This window comes from Hibiscus syriacus, unplaced genomic scaffold (assembly GCF_006381635.1).
Source record: "Hibiscus syriacus cultivar Baekdansim isolate YM2019G1 unplaced genomic scaffold, ASM638163v2 tig00001825_pilon, whole genome shotgun sequence".
Lineage (NCBI taxonomy): Eukaryota > Viridiplantae > Streptophyta > Magnoliopsida > Malvales > Malvaceae > Hibiscus > Hibiscus syriacus.
Genome location: NW_024061893.1, coordinates 1217362 through 1238421, shown reverse-complemented (window position 1 = coordinate 1238421; position 21060 = coordinate 1217362). Strand labels below are relative to the sequence as shown.

The 21060-nt window shown below is 36.0% G+C and overlaps 1 protein-coding gene and 2 pseudogenes across 1 annotated transcript; 2 read left to right on the top strand and 1 right to left on the bottom strand.

Annotated features, from left to right (window-relative positions):
- The first annotated feature begins 1868 nt into the window (after positions 1-1868).
- Positions 1869-5564, top strand: LOC120136217 (annotated as a pseudogene).
- Positions 5565-6721: 1157 nt separating this feature from the next.
- LOC120136549 lies at positions 6722-16903 on the top strand (annotated as a pseudogene).
- A 291-nt stretch (positions 16904-17194) lies between these two features.
- On the bottom strand, positions 17195-20279 carry LOC120136199 (eukaryotic translation initiation factor 3 subunit L-like). Its single transcript, XM_039152307.1, has 8 exons — positions 19908-20279; positions 19671-19829; positions 19227-19558; positions 18768-19107; positions 18082-18230; positions 17899-17992; positions 17626-17697; positions 17195-17354 (listed from the first exon to the last, which is right to left on the bottom strand). The coding sequence occupies exons 1-8, from the start codon at positions 20277-20279 to the stop codon at positions 17310-17312; spliced, it is 1563 nt and encodes a 520-aa protein (XP_039008238.1). The 3' UTR covers positions 17195-17309.
- Between the last annotated feature and the right edge of the window lie 781 nt (positions 20280-21060).

Sequence of the window (21060 nt, the reverse complement as noted above, 5' to 3'; positions counted from 1 at the left end):
TGCTTTAGTGACAAGCAACCATTTTCAAACAACATAGCTTAAGTCAAGAAAAAGCTATCTGTCAATGAAGATTTCTGAGTTCGATTCCGATCCATGGTCTTTAAACCGAGAAGAAGACCAAAGGGTAACAGGAAGCCACGTGCTGATTCAAATTCCGAACTACGGCTTCAATTTCATATCATTTCAAGATGAACTCGACTTCACGATGGAGGAGTCATCCGTAACTCAATTCGACAAGGAGTTATTGAAACATCAGAGTTAATTTTCAACTCCACTGAACGAAAAGTGTGTCTTTTAATCTTTGCCCTATCCCCGTTACACGACTATGGGCAAAGAGGGACAACTGTCAACACACATTTTCGTCCTACTATGATTCAAACTTCTAAAAATAGGATAAAATTTTACTAGGATTCAAACTCCTAAAAATAAGATAGAGTTCTACTAAGATTTAAATTCTTAAAGATAGGATCCACAAGTACTATAAATAGCCATTGTAACTCACTATTGTAACACACGATTTACACACAAAACATAGAGGAAAGCACGAGAAGATACAAAGACAAAACTATTGTAAAGGATTCGAAAAGGAAATAAAATGTAGCATTTTTTTTTCTTTTGCATGTGCACGTTATTTTTCTTGAGATTTGGTTCGAATAACCCAAAACGTGGGTTGCGCCGATGACCAAAATGGGTGGGGTTTCGAAGTTTCGAACCTAGATCTACCCCGAGGCTTATTTTTAAAAACCGGTTTGATTTTCGGTTAAAGGAAGGGAAGAGCTTTTTAAAAATCTATATTAGTCCCTTTATTTATTATATGAATATTTTATTCATTTATTTTTATTATTTATGTTATTATTATTATATGTATATATATATATATTAAATTATTTTCATTTATTTTTTACTATATTTTATTATTATTATATATATATATTTCTTTAATATTTTACTTATAATATAATATTACTATATATAATTATTACTTTACTATTTTTTTCTTATCTTACTTATTTATTTTATTTATTTTATTTTTTCCCTTGTATCTTATTTGTTTTCTTTACCTTGTTTATCTAACACATTTCTCAATTTTTTTAAAGGATATTTTCAAATCAATCAAGGGTAAGTAATTAGGATCGAAACTTTACCTTTTAATTTAACTTGTTATTTTTCTTAATTAAGACAACTGGAAATTACGTAGTACCGAAAGGGCGGTTCAAGGGTGCTAATCCTTCCTTGACCGTAACCGACTCCCGAGCCCGACATATTTCTGGTAAGACGCAGATCAGGTAAGAAATAGGGTATCCGATCAACCCATTTATTTTTAAATAAATGATCGGTGACGACTCCAATCCACATTTTTCTAAGTCGAAGTCCAATCCCGGACACAACCGAAAGACGGTTACGACAACATGATTTTGATTTGATCTTGATTTTGCTTTGATCTTGATTTTGCTTGTGTTTTTACCACGTAAGCCCATTGGTGCCATCCGAGGACAGGTTCAAGAAAATGACTACATTAACGGTGATGTACCGTTAATATGTTATTATAAGATTAATTTTTAGTGACAGATGTTCAAAATAAAATTAAAATAAAATGTTAATATGATTTAAAAAAAAAATTAGACGATAAAATCATAATAAAAGTGATAGTTGATAATTGGGTATTGAAATATAATGTTCTGACTTGGATGGAACGTCAATGGCAAATTTCGTGTCGACTTGGCAGGGGAGATTAGCCCAAGTCCCGATCGTGTCAGTTAGGGTTTGGGATTTAAATTAAGTTTTATACTAGAAAAGGAGTTTCAGAAATTAAAAAGCCCACCATTCACAATATAAACTCCCAAGTCCCAACCCAAAAGCTATTCATCGCCAAAAACCCTACAGACTCATCACTCTTCTTTTCGTTTTCTTAACTTGAAAACTCCTTTCATTTTGATCTCTCAAACACCTTACCACCTTACCGTGCAATAATGGCGACGCCTTCTTTAAGCGAAGATACTGCCAATGCCGTTCTTCGTCAGGTCAATAAGCCCCTCTTTCCCATTTTTTCCAGTTTAATTTCCCTTTTACCTTTCAATCGCTTATTATTGTTTTTTTTTAATTTTACAGGTAGAGTTCTACTTCAGTGATAGCAATATTCCAAGAGATGGCTTTCTCAAGAAGAAAATCAGCGAAAGCGATGATGGCAGTATCCTTCTCTTTTTGAGAACTATTTTCCGCGTTGTTCGAATCATATTTTATTTACTTACTCCATGCTCTGCTTATTGTTGTTGTTCTTAACTTTGACTTTTTATTAAAAATAAGTGGTTAGTTTAGCATTGATTTGTTCGTTTTCAAAGATGAGAAGCCATTTGAATTTAAGGGATGTGAAGGCAGAAGATGTACCAGAGGCTACTTTAAAAGCTGTGGCTGAAACTCTCAGAATTTCCTCTTCCCTCAAGGTTTCTGAAGTCGGTCAGTTTTTCCAAACTCAAAAAAATATTTTTTCTCTCTCTCATAAGTTAATACAAAAAATGCTTATATGCTTATATATAATTAATTAATTTTAAATTGGGTTTCAATCTTTCAGGGAATAAAGTTGGCACATCCACTTCTTTATTAGATATTGAAAAATTCAACGGGATAAATTTTTCATTGTGGAAATTAAAGATTAAGTCTATATTGAGGAAAGACAGTTATCTAGCCGTTATTAGTGAAAGTTCGATAAATTTCAAAGATGATAACAAATAGATTGAAATGGACAGGAATGTTATGATAAACATTCATCTAACATTAGTAAATGAAGTATTGTTAAGCATTGAAGAGAAGAAGACAGCTAAGTAGATATGGGATAATCTCAACAAACTGTACGATCTGTACAAGTCTACATCGTTACATAATAAAATTTTCTTTAAGAGGAAATTGTACACTCTCTGGATGTCAAAATCTACTTCAGTGACGGAGCACTTAAACACACTGAATACTTTATTTTCTCAGCTTACATCCTTAAGATGTACAATAGAAGAACAAGAACGTGTTAAACTTTTACTTCAAAATCTACCTGATTCTTATGATCAACTCATCATCAATTTGACAAATAATAATGTCATCAGTCTAGTCTTCGATGACGTTGCAGCTGCTGTTCTATAAGAAGAAAATCGGCGTAAAAACAAGGAAAACAAACAAATAAATCTGCAACAAGCAGAAGCGTTGACAACGATGAGAGGGAAATCAACAGAACGTGAACAAAGCAACAGTCACAAATATAATAGATCAAAATCGAAAAGAAAGAAGAATTTAAAATGCTACAATTGTAGAAAGAATGATTACTTGAAGAAGGATTGTTGGAGTCTAGTTAAAAACTCCAATTCACAAAGTAATACTGCAAACACTTCAGGTGATGGAGATATTAATTTCAACAAAAATATACTGCCTAATTTTGACCAAATCAACCTCCGGTTGCCAAAGCAACAATTTTTTAATTCTCAATACAATTAGATAATAGAACAGTTGCTGCATCACCATTCGAGTTTAATGTCAAGATGGAAGACGTGCAAGTCTTTTTTTTGGCCAATATGCCAAGGTATTTGCGCTATGAAAGTAATAGTTGTCATATTATCTATTATCTTTTCCTAATTTAATTATAATTATAATTTGATCACTGGTGATTTCTTTAGGGATTATAAATATGTTTGTGGTTCAATGTGAATTTGATTTCCCTCTTGCTTATTTCTTAGGTTAATGGTGTGAGGTTACCTCGTCATGTGGCAAACAAAAAGTATTTTTGTGGCACTGCATTGATTGAATTCTCAGCTGAGGAAGATGCACTGAAATTTTTGGAGAAAAGCTTGGTTTATGCGGGAGCTGAATTGGAATTGAAACCAAAGTAAGCTTTACATTTTACTATTTGATTTGTTGCAATTTGTTTTCCTAATTGTGTTATATGGTGAAACCAATGATTGTAGTTGCTGTTACAATATTTTTTCTGACTTGATTGTTCTTACAATTTTCTTTGCAGGAAGGATTTTAATGCTATAAGAGAGGAATAAGCATATGAGTTTGAGGATAATCATCCAGCTACAGGTTCAAATGGTGATAACCACTCGAATGCTGAGGACAAGTAATTAATTAATCCCAATCTTTATCTGGCATTAGTTTTTCTGTTGCCATATGTTTGTAATTGAACTCCATGTAATGATTTGTTACAGCTACCGTAAAGGCCTACTTGTTGCATTTACATTGAAGAAAATTTCAGATGTGGACTCTGGAGAACCAAATGGTACTGATGTACTTGCAAAGGAAGGTGGGTTTGAAAAGAGTGAAGAGAAGACTGCAACCAATGAAGAAAAGACTTATGATAAACATGCTGCTGATGAAACAGACACCAAAAGTCCCATTCCAAAGAATGAGGATACAGAACAAAAATCCACTGCATCTGCTTTTAAAGATGATCTCAATGTTGTTATACGTGAAGATTTGAAGGAAGCTTTCAAAAAATTTGGCGCCGTTAAGGTATTATTGAAATTGGTTACTCTTTTCTTGATTGATCATTTCGTTATACTATTTACTTCAAAAAGAAGTTGGTTTTATATGAACAATAATTGAAAAAAAAACCTAGAAGAAAGATCAAATAACTGACCTTGTACTATATAATTGTTTCTCTAACTTTGTTTTAATTATTTTGAGATTTCTTATTTAGTATTTCTTACCATGAATTGTATTACATGTGAAATATGTTGACTTCAAAATTGGTGAGGATAAGGGTTACATTCGGTTTGATTCACCAGAAGCAGCCCAGAAAGCTCGTGCTGCTGCTGTCCTGGCTAAAGAAGGTGGTTTGGTTGTCAAAAATTTCACTGCCACTTTAGAACCTGTGACCGGTAAGGAAAAAATCACCTTCCATTTAATTTAATTAAACATTATTTCTCATTTTTGTTTCATGTTATATTGATATTGACTAACATTCCACTTGCATACATTGGTGTAATATGTTGGTACTTGAGGAACTGATAGCTGTAGGTTGAGATAAATAACCCTGATGTATCAGATGAGGAACTGATAATGAGCTGGGAAATATTTTTAGGTGATGCCGAGAAAGAATATTGGAGTCTACTTCGTGGTGGCTAAGAAAAGTTTCGTGGAAACAAGTGCTTTCAGGGAAGGTCAGTGCCGACAAACATTTTCAATAGCTTTGTTCTTTTGTCTGGATAAGCAATTCCCTATGAAAATCCTCCTCCGTTGTTCTTTCTTCTATGTAAATTCACCCGTTGAACTGTTTTCCCTTTTTATCAGGGGAGGAAAGCACTTAAGAGGTGGAAAACGAGGACGGGGAAGAGGAAATGATTCACCAAACAAAGCTAGAAGAACTTGAGCAGGTTGACAGTGATTGATCCTATGGACGTCAGATGGGTTTTGAGACCATTTTTGTACAACAACTTAAGGATTTATGGGGGGAGGGCGAATAGGCTGTGATGCTTGTTTCTTTCTTGGTTTATGATTGTGCTTAGCTTATATCCGCAGTCTTAAGTTATAACGTATTTTTGTAGCTGGAATGATTTTAACCGTCTTATTTTCACTCTTCAAAATTTCAAGTTTATAATGTCCCATGATATTATTATTGTTTTGCTTATAAAATATTTGTTTTATGCCGGAAGAGTTCTGGCAGACTTGGCAGAGAAGGGGAGCCTCTCCGTTCATTATGAGACATTCCGAAATATAACCAAAACATAATCTTAATTTGACAGAATATAATCCAAAAGGTAATTCTTCATTAGGGCATCAAGGACCTAAGGTTACTTTGTGTTGGATAATTACTAGTTTATGGGTGGATTAGGTAATAAATATTTTTTTTTCAAGGTTATAAACAGATTGTTTAATTAAAGTTTTAATACAATTAAATTATTTTCCTATTAATTACTAAAATGTTACTTTTTAAAATTAATAATTCAAAATGATCATTTTAATAATTTACTCAAATAAATTAAAGCTGTCATAGATGGGATGTAGATACATGCGATTTATTTTTTGATTTTAGTTAGTTTAGGTAATTATTATTTATAGGTTTTTGTATATTTTCGATTATTAACTACAATTATAGTTTGTTGATATATTATTTTAACTTATGATTGCAAAATTGGAAATAATGAAAAAATGTTCGTTGATTTTGTAAAGAAAATGGCTTTTGGGACTCGGGAGTAGGAAAACGGAAATAAATGTTCAAATCACGTTGTAACCAATAACATGTAGAATATGTTTAATGCAATACTTTGACATTTATGCTCAATGTAGTACTCATTGTTTTAATGCAATAAGTTAATTACTAATTTTTTTAGTGCAAATGAGTATTTATTTTTTATTTTTTTATGTATATTAGATATTTAATACTTATTTTTAGTATAATTAAACAACTAATTATTTTAAAATTATACGTATTAATTAATAAAAATTAAAGTTAGATTTTTTTTGGTACATTAAAGTTTAGGTAACGATAATTAAACTTATATTGTTAAAATTATTTAATATGTGATGCAATGTTTTTTATTTTTTGTTTTCATAGCAATAATATAATAAAAGAAAATAAATTTTGATCGTTGGGGAGGATTGAAGGAAAGCCTACATACTGTCGCGAGTTCCAGGTGGAGAAATCCTGGCCGTCAAATCCAAAAAATGTTCGATCTTTAACTATAGGTTTGAAACTCTATTGGTCCGCCCCGTACGTTTGAATAATTTTATAGACCTTTTCAATTTCTCTCCATTTCCTGCTTGGCTTCCTTTGCTCTTTGTCTGATCTTTTCCATTTCATCTTCTGTAATCTTCCCAGTGCATTTGCAGATCCTAAATCTTTGCTTTCTCTACCTATCCTCGATTGGTTCTGCAAAGGCGATTTGTTTCTACTTCCTCTCATCAGATTCTTCATTTCTCGGGTTCCGAAGCTCAGTTCAGTAAGTGCTTTCTTCATCTTCTTTTTAGTATTTTTTTTCTTCATCTTGCGAGTTTGAACTTTCTTCCATCGATCTTGATGTTTAAATTACATGCTTAACAATATGCTTCAATAACTATCGGTTCTTTATCCAATTTACGAGTCGTTGAAAATTGAATGAAATTTAAATTTATATATTGATCTTCACTTTTTTTTTTTTGGATAATTCTGATTTTATTATCCAAATCAAGGTCTAGTTACAACCATCCACCAATCAATAATGAAAGAATCAAAATTACAGCCTACAAAATGATTGGTTAGACTATACCCAAAGCATTACAAAGTATTAGGTTAGTACTATCTAGTCTATTAATATTTGTTTCCCTAAGGCGGATTCCAACAACGTCTTTAACATCTTTGAGCAAGCAATCAATCGTTCTACGACGTCCTTGGAATATTCTCTGGTTTCTTTCTTGCCACATAGAGTAAATAAAAGCAGTCCAGAAAATTTTCAAGATGGAAGTAAGAAGAGACTTCCCTTTCCATGATGAACATGCCTTTGAAACCATTTCATCCCATGATAAGTAAATGATCTTCATCCCATTAAGATTCAAAATTGAATACCAGAGTTCCACTGTTAGAGAACATTGCGAAAAGAGATGGTCCCTTGTCTCGTAAGAGTTGCAACAATTAACACAAAGACTGTCTGTGGTAATTCCCATTCGAAGTAGGCGATCTCTAGTAGGCAATTTGTTCAGTAATGCCATCCAAGTTATCAAGTTAAACTTTGGAATATGCAATGGAAACCAAATAAGTTTATGCCATGAAACATTTTGCCCTTTGAATCGAACCAAATCCCAAATTTCCCTAATATGCGGTGAACCGGCTGAAAAAATTGGAAAAGCTTCAGCCCTTGTTTTTAAGATTCTGCTGATACTCCAACTTACATTTGCAGTAGCTCGGAAATGCCAAAAGTCCTGCTCCTTGAAAATATAGGCCTTAAGCCATGCAACCCACAGTGACCCGTCTCCCGCCAATATTTTCCGAATTAGACTAATGAGGCAAGCTCTATTCCAAGCTTTAATGTTCTTTAGTCCTAGGCCACTTTCGGATTTGGGGAGACATATAGTTTCCCAGCGCACGCGAGCACCAGCGGCAGATTTATCTGCTCCTTTCCAGAAGTACCTTGAGCAAATTTGTTCCACTTTCTTAAGAATAGAAGCTGGTAAAACAAGTTGTCTACACCAGTAGTTGCTGACATTGAATAAGACTGATCGAATGAGCTCTAATCTCCCTGCATAACTGAGATTTCTCCCAGTCCAGTGATGAAGCTTGAGCTTGATGATATCAATTAAAGGTTGACAGTCCTTTTCGGTAAGCTTGCGGGTGACAAGAGGAATACCAAGGTAACGGACAGGAAGTCTTCCGATATGAAACCCAGTAATCAGTTTTAATTCCTCAGTGGTTGTTAACGTAAGCCCCGCAGCAAAAATCTCACATTTTGAAGGATTCAATTTAAGCCCAGAGATTCCATAGAAGTGATCAAGAATAGTGAGAACACCAACAACAGATTCAATATTACCTTTGCAGAAGATCATTAAATCATCGGCAAACGATAGGTGAGTAAGGCCTATTTTCCTGCATTTAGGATGATAACCAAACATTCCTCTTTCGGCAGATAAATTAAGCATTCGAGATAAAATATTCATTACGAGAACAAAAAGGTAAGGAGAAAGAGGGTCTCCCTGCCTTAGGCCTCGTGCACCTTTAAAGTAGCCGATTAATGTCCCATTAAAAGAAATGGAAAACCTTGCTCCTTTAAAACAGGCTTCGATCCAAGCAATGAAAGCATGAGGAAGTTGGAGAGCTTTAAGAATTTGTGAGATGAATCCCCAATGAATGGAGTCGAAAGCTTTATGCAAGTCAATTTTCATAGCGCATCTTGGGGAGATAGAAGTTCTGCCATATCCTTTTACCATCTCCTGAGCAAGAAGGGTGTTATCAATAATGTTCCTTCCTCTGATGAATGCCGTTTGATTCAAAGTGATAATCTCAGGGAGGAAATCAGTCAATCTTCTAACAATGATTTTAGTAATGATCTTGTAGATAACAGAACAACAGGAGATCGGCCGGTAATCTTTAACTGCACTCGGGTTAGGAATTTTTGGAACAAGAGCAATAATAGTAGAATTAAAAGCAGGATGAATTGTAGTATTAAGAAAGAAAAATTTGACTGCAGCTACAACATCCTCACCCACTATATTCCATGAGTTCTTGAAGAAGTATGGAGTGAAATCGTCGGGACCTGGAGCTTTATCATTACCTTGGCAAAAAACAGCTTTCTGAATTTCTTCTCTAGTAATTTCTTTAACAAGGCTTGTTGAATCTTCAGAAGGCAGTGAGAAATTGATTAATTCTTTTAGTAGAGTAAGATCAGTTTCTTTTACCATGTTGTCAGCTGTTCCAATCAGATTATGAAAGAAAGAGATAATTTCTTCCGACATTGCTTCAAAGGACTCCAAACGATTGCCTTGTTCATCAATAAGAACACGGATTGTATCACGCTTATTTTTAAAAGCAATCGTCGAGTAGAAAAAGTTGGTGTTTTTGTCTCCATCTTTAATCCACTGAACTTTTGCCTTTTGCTTGAGAAACGAAGCTTCCTCGTCTTCTGAAGTTTTCAACTCATCTTGTAATAAAAGTTCCTTATCGAATGCTTCCTCACCCTTTAAAGTTAGGATTTGCTGTTGTTCCAACTCGCTTCTTATCATTTTAACTCGAGCCGAAAGATTGTTGTAGTTCTCCTTGTTAAATCTTATAAGGCAAGTTTTGAGCCTTTTAAGTTTAGTAAGGAGGATTTGCATAGGATTTCCATGAGCAGGTTGGAGCCAGGATTGGCTTACTTCATTCAAAAAGCAAGGATGAGCAGTCCAAAAATTGAATGGCTTTGGCCTATTTGCTGGAACTTCTTTGGAAAGCCAAGTAAGAGACATGTAGTGGTCCGACACTCCTGGAGTAATAAACTCAACAAAAGAGTTCTGAAAGGTCGATGCCCAATTAGAATTTATCATGACCCTGTCGAGTTTTCTTGCAAGGAAAAATTCTTTTTGCTTGTTACTCCAAGTGTAAGAAGGACCAAAATAAGGATGGTCATGGAGTTCAAGCTCATTAGCTAGATCCTGGAAATCTTTCATATCAGAAGTGAGATAATTTCCAATTACATCATGGTCGGAACTTTCATGGGAAAGCATGATAATATTAAAGTCCCCTCCTAGGACCCAAGGTGACTTATTAACAGTAGAATCAACTTCTCGTAAGCTATGCCAGAGCTGTCTTCTAGCAATCCCATCGTTACTTCCGTAAATAGCCGAGATAAACAAAGGAGAACCATGGTGAGATCCTCTAACAGTAACGCATTGATCAGTAATTTGAATGATAGAGAGATTAATACCCTTCCTCCAAAGAACCCAAATTCTACCATTATAAGCAAAATCATAATTAGAACAATAATTCCAGTTCTGGAATTTAGAAGTGAAAATTGCCTCTGCTTTGTCCACCTTAACTCTAGTCTCAAAAAGGCAAAGGATGTCAACATTATTCTGAGTGGCTCGAAGTACCACTTTATTCTGTTTTAGAGGACTGTTAAGTCCTCTAATATTCCAGAAGCTGATTAACATTGAGAAGGTGATCCCAAAGAACCCCCTTGACCTCCAGCTTTAAGACCTTTAGCTCTATCAACTTGTTCCTTCTTTTTTGATTTAAGTTCTTTCACTAAGTTTGCAACTCCCAATGAAGCAGCTCTCGGTTTTCTTTGCAAATTTTATGAACAATTTGGTGTCTCTTCAGCATTACTGAGTATATCGAATCTGTTTGATGACCCTGAAAATTGAGATTTAGCTTTTTCAGGTCTGCCTCGACTCCTTTTAAGCACATTGGGTTGAGCTATATCAATTTCTACAATTTCAGTAGGCTGTACGAGTATTGATTCACTTGCAGCAACAACAGTTTGGAGCGAGACAACAACTGTATCGTCGCCTTGTTGCTTATTAGCAGCTTCATTAGATGAATTAAGGTTCTCTATTCTAGTTGGAGCATTAATGTCGCAATGAACCTCAACCTCCTTTCTTAGAGCATTAGAATCGCTTCCAGCAGTAACTTGCGTATAAGCAGCAGTTGAGTCTGTTGATTTTTGGTTATTTGCTTCAGAAATAGTAGAGGCATGATTCTCTATTTTTTCAGGTTCTTGTAACGCTTCTATCCCTCCAACATGAGTGGCTGCAGAATTGGGAATGATTTCTCCTTTCTTCTTCCAAACTTGTGAAACAGTAGGATTCGTGTTGACTTTAAGCATGCATCCTTTTTCATTATGTCCGAAAACATTGCATCTTCTACAAGATTAGGGTAGCCAAGGAACCTCTACACTGATCGAGGTTGTTTGCCCATCTTTCAGTACTACATTAATGTGTTTAGGAATTGTATCTTTAACACTAATTTCTACACAGACTTTTGCAAACTCAAGCCGTGATTTTGCAGCAGTAATCGAGTCCATAGAGATTAGAACTCCAATGGCACTTGTTATATAGTTTAAGCCTGCTCTAGAGAAAAGTTCAAGGGGAACGTTGTACAATTAAACCCAAACAGGGATTTTAGACAAGTTAAAGCTAAGGCTTTTCAGGTTAGGTTCCTATTTCCTAAGTATTAAGGGTTTATTATGCACATGCCATGCCATGGACCATGTTCAAGTAACCAGTATCTAGCAGATTCATTACTAAAAGAGAAAATGAAGATGTTATTTTCAGCAGGACTGACCTGAATTCGAGATCTCGGCTGCGCTTTACTCCATAAATTGTCAACAGTCCGATGAAGTGAAGTGAAACTTGGAACAACCCCAGGAATTGACCCACAAGTGAATATTTCCACTCGGAAATTCCGTCGTCGAGGATCTCTGAAGGTGGGGAAACAGTCGGGATTCCATCGCGAAATTGGGGGGGGGGGAAATTCCAGATTCTGATCTGCCAAGCCTCCAAACAATTTTCGCCAGTCCATCTTCTAACAAGAGCCGCAGTGTACCACAAGAAACCACAACGAGCGAGAAGGAAAACAGAAGAGATGAAACTTATGAGTTCTGACTTTTTAAGTTGCTAGTGTGCAATTTTTTATATCTATATGTATATGTTTTCGGATTTCTTTTTCCATTTATGTTTGTTTGCTCTGTTGTTTGGCGGGCAGGAACTTTATAGTTTGATTTCTAATGATTTGGAAAGTAGATTGCGGGGAAAATCGTTGTAGAGTTGGTATTGCGGGATGCAGCTTTATTCATTTACAGAAGAACTATGGAAGGTGACAGAACAGAGTCGACCCCTTCGGTTGGGCTCAGCATCAGCGATGATTCTCAGAGAATGCGAACTCTTCATGGGTATTTCTTTTTAAACCGATATGGTTGTTTCCTTTTAGAACCTCTTACTGAAAATTCATTAAAATCCAGGATTGGTGTTCTAGGGTGCTATTGCCCTCCCTCTCAATGTAATGTTTGTATATGTATATTTTAGAAATTGATTATTTTATGAAGTGCCGTGCTTTGCTGACTTTGCAATGCTTCTATAGGAGGACTATCGGTCCTACAAGACGTTCTACAAAAGGACAGTGGACAGCTGAAGAGGTATCCATCGTAGTCTATGGCTGCTCTCTTGTGTTTTAAGACATTGCCTTCCAATCTATTACTTTTTTGCTCTTTTTCTGCCATGTATTATTGCGTCCACTAATTTAGTCCTACCCTGTAATATCTCTATCAGTGTAATATCTATAATTTAGTCGCATGCATATCCTTTAATGATTTTTCATTTTGACTACATAACTATATGGGCTTCCAGGATGAGATTCTGTGCAATGCTGTTCAACGTTTTAAAGGAAAAAATTGGAAAAAGATAGGTATTCTTCTTGAATTTAAGAGGCATAATAGCTCTTTGCGCATTGTTTTAAATGGTCTAATTGTAAGCCGGTTCATCTGCAGCCGAGTGTTTCAAGGATCGGACTGATGTACATTGCTTACACAGGTGGCAAAAGGTCTTGAATCCTGAGCTCGTTAAAGGGCCATGGTCTAAAGAGGTGATTATTTTTGCTACCCCTTTTATTATTTTTTTAAAACAGTTCTTTTAGTTGAGTACTGATAGAACAAACAGAATTTTCTCGATAAGTATTCTGAGTTGCTTTTGAGAAATTTAAACAGGAGGATGAACAAATAATTGAGTTGGTGAGCAAATATGGGCCGAAAAAGTGGTCAACCATTGTTCAGCACTTACCTGGACGAATTGGAAAGCAATGCAGAGAAAGGTGTGATAATGGAACTGTTAACTTTAATATTTTAATAATATTTACATTAGGAACTTTGGAGAAGTCAAGGAGAGGAGTTTGAATCTTAGAATTTACCTTTCTTAGGATGATGACAACAGCTGAGCTAAGCCTGGTCGAATTGATTTAATGTTGTTGATTTTAACAATTTGTGAGAGGCTTTTCACTCTCCAATGTTATTGCAAACATCTTCTCTTATATTTTATGCAAGTTTTTGCCGTTGTACTTCTCCCCTTTCTCAAAATATAGGAAAGAATTTGTTCTTATTTTACATATGTGCTCTTACAAATAAGTACTAATGCAGGTGGCATAATAATCTCAATCCTGCCATAAACAAACAGGCATGGACTCAAGAAGAAGAGTTGGCTCTGATTCGTGTTCATCAGATTTTTGGGAATAGATAGGCCGAGCTCTCAAAAATTTTGCCAGGAAGGTATGTCAACTTATTATTCAGAGGCCACATCTTTCCATCAAAGTTATATTGAGATCACCTTTATTTGTCTCGTCTTCATTTTACTTCCTCCTGTAACTGCAAGTCATCAGCTGATATTTGTCTAAACTCTAATGTTATGTTTGTTAGAAGTTCACATTTCTTGCATTTCAACATTCTTTATATCTATCTTTGTACTGGTAACAGGACAGACAATGCAATAAAAAATCACTGGAACAGTTCGATCCAAAAGAAACTGGATTCTTATATAGCATCAGGCCTTCTAGAACAATTTAGATTCTCACTTCTTGCTAATCAAAGCCAGCCTACGCCTTCATCTTATTTGACGATTCAGAGCAATGTAGATGATAGTACTGCCAAATTTACGACAGAAGAGGACATATCAGAATGCAGCCAAGAATCACCTATGGTTAGCTGCTCGCAGTCTACAAGTGATTTGGCTAATGCTGCTTTGAATACAAGAGAGTAATTCCACTTCACTGAGACGACTGGTATGGCAAAGGAGAAAAATTCCAGTCCAGCACCTTGTTCAGAAGAGTATTACACACCTTTGGAAGCTGTCAACTTCTCCATTCCGGAAATGTCTAGTGAAGGGTGCTCTGTGAGTGGGGATTGCCAGTTTGGTTTACCAGATCTACCTGATATTTCTTCTCTGGATTTGGGGGCAAGAACCATTGGGACCAAATAACTGTTTAGACTCCAGCGAAAGCCTTGAAGTGATGAATATTGCATTTCAGTCTTCTGTAGGACTAAGTGCTCCTACACCTTTAATATGGTTGCAGCTTCTGACAAACCAGAACAAACTTTGATACCCGATGATGAATGCTGTAGTGTCCTATTCTCGAAAGAAGTGGATGATGGATGCTTTGCCTCTGAAAATTGTACACTAGGATCTAATATGGTTGAAATGGATGGCTTCACAAATGCACCATTTTCTCAGGCTTCAGTCATCCAAATATCGATACCAGTGATTATCACACAGATAAAACAGACCTGCAAGGGCAATCATAACTTGACAAGGATTCTCGGAAGTTGGTTCCAGTGAATACTTTTGGTTTAGAATCAAATGTAGTAGAAACTTCTCCTATGGTGGATGATAAGCCAACCTTGCCGGCAGATCAAGATGTTGGAGGTCTATGTTATGAGCCTCCTCGATTTCCAAGCTTGGATATTCCATTTTTCAGCTGTGACCTTGTTGTACCCTCTGGCTGTGATATGCAGCAAGAATATAGTCCTCTTGGTATTCACCAGCTGACGATGTCTAATACGAACTGCATCAGTCCATTTCAGTTGTGGGATTCACCGTCATGGGACAATAGTCCTGATGAACTGCTGAAAAGTGCTGCAAAAACTTTTACTGGCACACCATCCATTTTGAAGAAACGCCATCGTGACCTTGTGTCACCTTTATCAGAGAGACGAAGAGAGAAACAGCTGGAAACTGATATGAAAACCAATTTGACCAAAGATTTTTCTCGCTTGAATGTAATGTTCAATGATAGTGGGACTGGCAACACATCACAAGTGTGCCCATCTGAACATAAAACCAACTCCATTGTCTCCATTGAAGAAAAAGAAAACTCATCTCAAGCATTTGATGAGGAACACGTCAATGGGGAGATCGTACTGAATCTTTAGATGACAAAGTTCAGAAGAATGATTCTAATGGAACTAGTTCCCCACGAAACATAGAAAAAGAAGCCTGCGAAATTCATATCAAGGACAAAACTGACATTGCTGATTCTTACAAACTGTTAGTTCATATACAAAATTGGAAATCTTGGTCTTAATTCCTTTTTCTTTATTACATTTATATCCATTTTGCATCTAATAGTGAATTGATTTATTATTTACTAATATTTTTCTTTATACTTTTGACAGGTTCAGCGGCCTGCTGCTGTGCTTGTTGAGCGTAATTTAAATGATCCAATGTTGTTTTCTCCTAATCATGTTGGTCCTAAAGCAGACAAATTATTGTTGTCTTCAAGCTTGCAAACTCCAAGAAATCGGTATCATAAAAGCTTAGGAGCCATAACAAATTAGGGCCTTGCATCTGAATGCTTATCAGGAAACGCATGCATAGTTGTTGGCTCCCCTACTCCGAAAATAAATAAGAGTGAAGGCCACTCAGTTGTTGATACTACAGTACAATGTACTGATTCATCAGCAACTCTAGAGAATTGGTTGATTATACTGGGAATAATGCTGCAACTGAAAGTTATAATATGTAAGATTAAACTGCTACCTATTGTTATTATATTGCTACATTATGTCCCTGCACTTCAAATGCTAGGATAAATTGATTGGTTGTTTACAAGTTTCCTTTCTTGATATGGATTGGCAGATTTGGAGATACTCCATTCAAAAGTACTGAATCGCCTTCAGCATGGAAATCTCCTTGGTTTATTAACTCTTTTGTTCCCGGCCCAAGGATTGACACAGACATAACAATTGAGGTAGATTTTTAGAACTTAAAACTCTCTGTTTATGGTTCGTAATGATTGGAATGTGTTTCCAGGGCATAGGATATATTATGAGCCCTGTGGAGAGAAGCTACGATGCCATTGGGTTGATGAAACAATTAAGTGAGCAGACTGCAGCTGCTTATGCTGATGCCTTGGAGGTTTTGGGAAATGAAAGTCCGGAATCAATTATAAAAGGAAGAGGCATCAACAATCCAAATAATATGGACAACGAGAATAATCAGTCGGAGAACCGTTCACATTTGGCTTCAAATATCTTGGTATTACTTGTAAACCATGCTTTACATCATCTTTTCTTCCTCTGTTAGTAAAAGCAATTCATTAAGGGTAATATGGCGGTTTTCTTGCAGGCGGAGTGCAGGATACTTTATTTCAGTGAATGTGGAACACCAGAAAAGGGAGCTCAAAATGGATAGTCCTCAACAGCCATGAGTTTCTCAAGCCCATCTTTTGAAAAGTTTGAGATGGTTATCTTTAGACTAAAAGCCTCCCAATGTTTGTTATTTTATCTCATTTGTTTATATATAGTGTTTGGGTGCTTTCCAAAGTTTTTCAATTTGTTGTCAAAAGACAGAATGGATCTGATGAATTAATTTATAATAAAAAACTGTTACTTTCAGAAATGATATTCCATTGGCTTATGTCTGTGATAAGGTTTCAGCAGTTTCCAAGTTAACATACATGTTCATATTTGCTTTTAGTATTATAGATTTTCATTTTTGATTCTGCAACCAAAATAGCCATGAGTTGCAGTGGAGGGATATTCATTTTGCAAAATTAACTTGTGTGTGCCATTGTTAAATATATGGCTATATATATTATCACCAGCCACCCAAAAAATTAAATGCACGCAGAGGGCAAGGATTCCATTAATACCGCAGTATAAAACCCTTTCGACGCGCTCTTACAGTGCTCTCGTAAAGGAATTAAATTATTTGTATCTATTAGCTTAAATACCGCAGCATGTGAAAGAAAAACTACAAAAGATCGCATGCTAACAAAATTCCATTAATTAACAAGGGAATAAAAATGCCATATAAATAGCATAAATTTCTGCTGAGTAGTGAAATAAAAGTAAAACAATCCAAGTAAATATGCAAGTTCCGTACAAAACAAGTATGCAGCCAGTCTACTCCAGCTTTATGCGATCCATATCAGTTATCATTCCTTCAAACTGCAATAGAAAGTTTAAAAACATTACACTAATGAATTCCAATTAGATTGCTCATGCCAGCACACACACACACACACACAACCAGAGTTTTAACGCTTTCATGTGTCCTATCTAAGTTTAGGAGTTAGGGTTTAGATTTAGGGTTCGTAGTTTAGGGTCTACGATCCCTGAATAGGACACATGAAACATTAAAATCTCGCTGTGGAAAAACAATTTCACCGCCGGTGCATGAAATATAGCCAATATATATTAATAGTTATGATCTATATACCTTGACAATCTGTCGCAGGAAGTAATCACCATATCTTTTAACTGGCTTGGATTCAACAACATGAATCATATCCTGCATCAAAAGAAAGCAAAGCATTACTTGCGATGCTGAAGAATAGAGATTTTCTTTCTAACCTCCAAAGACCAAATATTTAAAAGCCTAATATAATATTATCCAAAACCATAGATTAGCTAGCTTCAGATTAATCCATATATTGTTTTCCAAGAGAGCACGCGGATAAAAGATTGCTAGCACACCAAAATCTTAACCTACATCATCAATGTAGAAGTCCAAATCAGCATTTGAGATAATCTTTCCATCAGAATCAACAGCATGAGTTTTGTGCTTGTACGTAAACAAGATACTCCTATAAGACATGCCGCAGGGTCAGCATACAGTAAATGAAGCAAACATTGAAATAAAAACACAGGATAAGAACATAAAAAATTTGTCAACCTCAGAGTGGGCTCATCCACTTCCATGTAATTTGCAAGCTTCCCAAGAGATATAGTTGAATACACTTTAAGAAATGTCCTGACACCTGACAACAACTGTTGCTGCTTCACTTCATATAGGAACAGCTTCAACTGAAGTCTGTAGGCATCCTGCATGTAAATAAATGGAAGTAGGTAAAAACACACACAATATATATTAAAAGAAATAAGGGCCAAGGGTAAGAAGACCACGCTTAACAACATGCCAAATGGCCTTTTTTACTTCCTTTTCCTGACAATAAATAAGTTAAGGAAGATATTGCATTGTCTAGGGGACAGAGGCATAGAGATCCATCAAATGAAGGTACACAAATTGCTGGAACAGAGATTGATTGTGGAAAATTAACCATCTACTAACACAAAATAAATCAACATTAATTAGGCCTAAGCTATACATCCCCATTACTGTGAATCTAAAACATGAAATTACAGATACATTCTTTTCGTTAATACATAGGGTGCAAAACCTCAGTTCATTTGTTTAGAAGGCAACTATTAACAATAAAAGAAATATGAAAAAGATTCGCTGAAGTTTATGTGACATAATCATGTATGTTGGATAACTAAAGGAACAGGCACAAATGATTTAATTAATGTACTTTCACCTAAATCATTCTTAAGATTGTCTAAAAAAGATAAAACCGTTACCTGGTTGTAGTTTACAAGGGGTTCCTCAAAGCTAGGCGCTGAAGGTGTAATGAACTTAGGACATGCATATGAGAAGAGCTCGTCGTAGATGGCAAAAGCTTCGTCATCATATCTTTGCATCCTAGACATCTTTTCACCATACTTCTCTCGCAACTGAGAGTTCACAGTCTCCTCAACAAGTTTTGCTTGGGGACAGAGTGAAAGACAAATTGCCAGCAAGGCATACATCTGTTCATTCTTTTTCAGTATTTGTTCATACTGAGGAGATTTCTCATGAAATTGCTTTATCTTGTAAATATACAAGAGAATCTTATTGAATTCACGAATAGCCTCCACATACCTATAATTAAGATTTATATATATCATAATCAAGCTAAGTTAAAAAAGAACTAAAGTTGAATAAAGCTTTCATAAAGGAGGAAAACATTTACACCATTAACAAGTAAAACAAAAATATACCTCCGCATCATAAGATTGGCAAAACCATAATGATAAATGGTAGCAATATGACTTCCTATAACGCTGGTGTAAACACCTTGTTGACTAATGTCAATAGGAAGCAGGCACTTCAGTCCGGTTTGGTAATCACCCAGAAGACAATGAACTCGCAACAAACCCACCATACTAAAGTATCCCAGCACCTTCAAGACATTGCTTCCACCACTGTAATCATACCCATCAGTAGCTGTAAATTGTTCACCACCGTCCTTCTCCTGCTCCAATATCTGAATAATATTTGACTTCTCCACAAACGCTTGCAAGTAATTGAGCACCCCATACACATTCCATGCCTAAAGGGATAAAATAACTTAAAAATCTCCACAACGCTAACAATAACAATACCAAGAACTACTATTAAAATTACGTCTCCATATATACTATACTCGTGGAAAATTGAATTACCTGGTCAAATTGGCGGAGAAGAGCAATTTCTTGCTCAGTTTTGTTCTTCATTTTAGCCCTGTATTGACAGAAACTTTGGAATTGGTATACAAATTCATCCACCATGTCCCATAGCCATTGATTTGGTAATTGCATGTTAACTACCCTATGCAACACCACCTAAACGAAAACCAAAGTAAAAATAAATCAATCCACGACACAGCATCATAGATACGGACGCAAATTAGAAGTAATTACCTGAAAGAGGCTACAATAATTATCCCAAGAATCAATCCTCTGCTTGAGAGTAGGGGATAGGCGAGCATAGAGGTGGCGAAACCACATCTCACGGTAAAGGAGGCAAAATACTTGGTCGTTATCTACGTAATGAGCAACGGCATCAACGGAGGGCCAAGGAGTGTCTTTAAAGAGACGATTGGAGAGCGTTTGGAACGAGATCTCATACATCTGGTGAATCTCGTACACATTTTTCTCACGAATGTGACGGTAAAGGTGGACGACGAACGACTTAACGGAGTCGGGGACAAAGTTCGGGTCGTAGCCAAGGTCTTGTCGGTTCACATCGTCGTAGGTACCTGGAGCCTCCTCGTAATCGTAGTTGGCTGCCATGTTTGCAGAAGATCGTAGCTGAGGACCTCGACAAAGAGATTTGGGAAGAGAGTATGGATTGTGGACTGTGAACGACTGTAAAAGAAGAAAGATATTAGGGTTTAACGAAGAAAGAACGTTTTGGGGTTTTGGGCTTTCAATTTTGTTTTAGACCAATCTTTCTCGAAACAAAAGAAGCCCGTCCCCGTTCTATATGTTGGGCTTTGACAATTGGCAAAGTAATGAAACTTTTTCACTAGCAGCCTGTTGGGTAATTCACGATTTACATCATTAAAATTAGCTTTTCTACTCTCATATGTATCATAAATCTTTAATTTAATTTTTATTTTAACAAAATAATTTATTTGAATTGACATAATTAAATTATGTTTAATAAAATAAGTTATTTTTACTCCATGTTTATTGTTTGATACCGTTGTTCTCATGAATATGCTCTCTGATGGCAACGATACCTCTACTTCTGCTAGAATCTGGTCTTCAGGCTCGACTGGACAATCCAATCCTTTTGACTCCTCAAATTCAGTCAGCAGCAGCAGAAACAGAATTTTCATGTGAAAGGAACTGCACCAGACATGGGATCGCCTTGATATATATGAGCAATAACATGATCAAGGCACAAGTTCTGCCAGGAATGGCCAGAAGGTTCAGTATCAGCAGAGTTTTCATGCAAATGGAACTGTATCAAACATGGCATCACCTCGCTATGAGCAGTCATATGCTCAAGGCACAAGTCCTGCCTCGAGTGGCCAGCTGTGTCAACAGCAGCAGCCCCCTTTCACCT

Bases quoted from the DNA above. Each gene is read 5' to 3' on its own strand.
- LOC120136199 (XM_039152307.1), bottom strand. From the start codon at position 20,279: ATGGCAGCCAACTACGATTACGAGGAGGCTCCAGGTACCTACGACGAT. The intron at 19,559-19,670 runs GTAATTCAATTT...TTATCCCTTTAG, and splicing joins TTCTCCGCCAATTTGACCAG to GCATGGAATGTGTATGGGGT. The intron at 18,231-18,767 runs GTAACGGTTTTA...ATTTACATGCAG, and splicing joins CCCTTGTAAACTACAACCAG to GATGCCTACAGACTTCAGTT.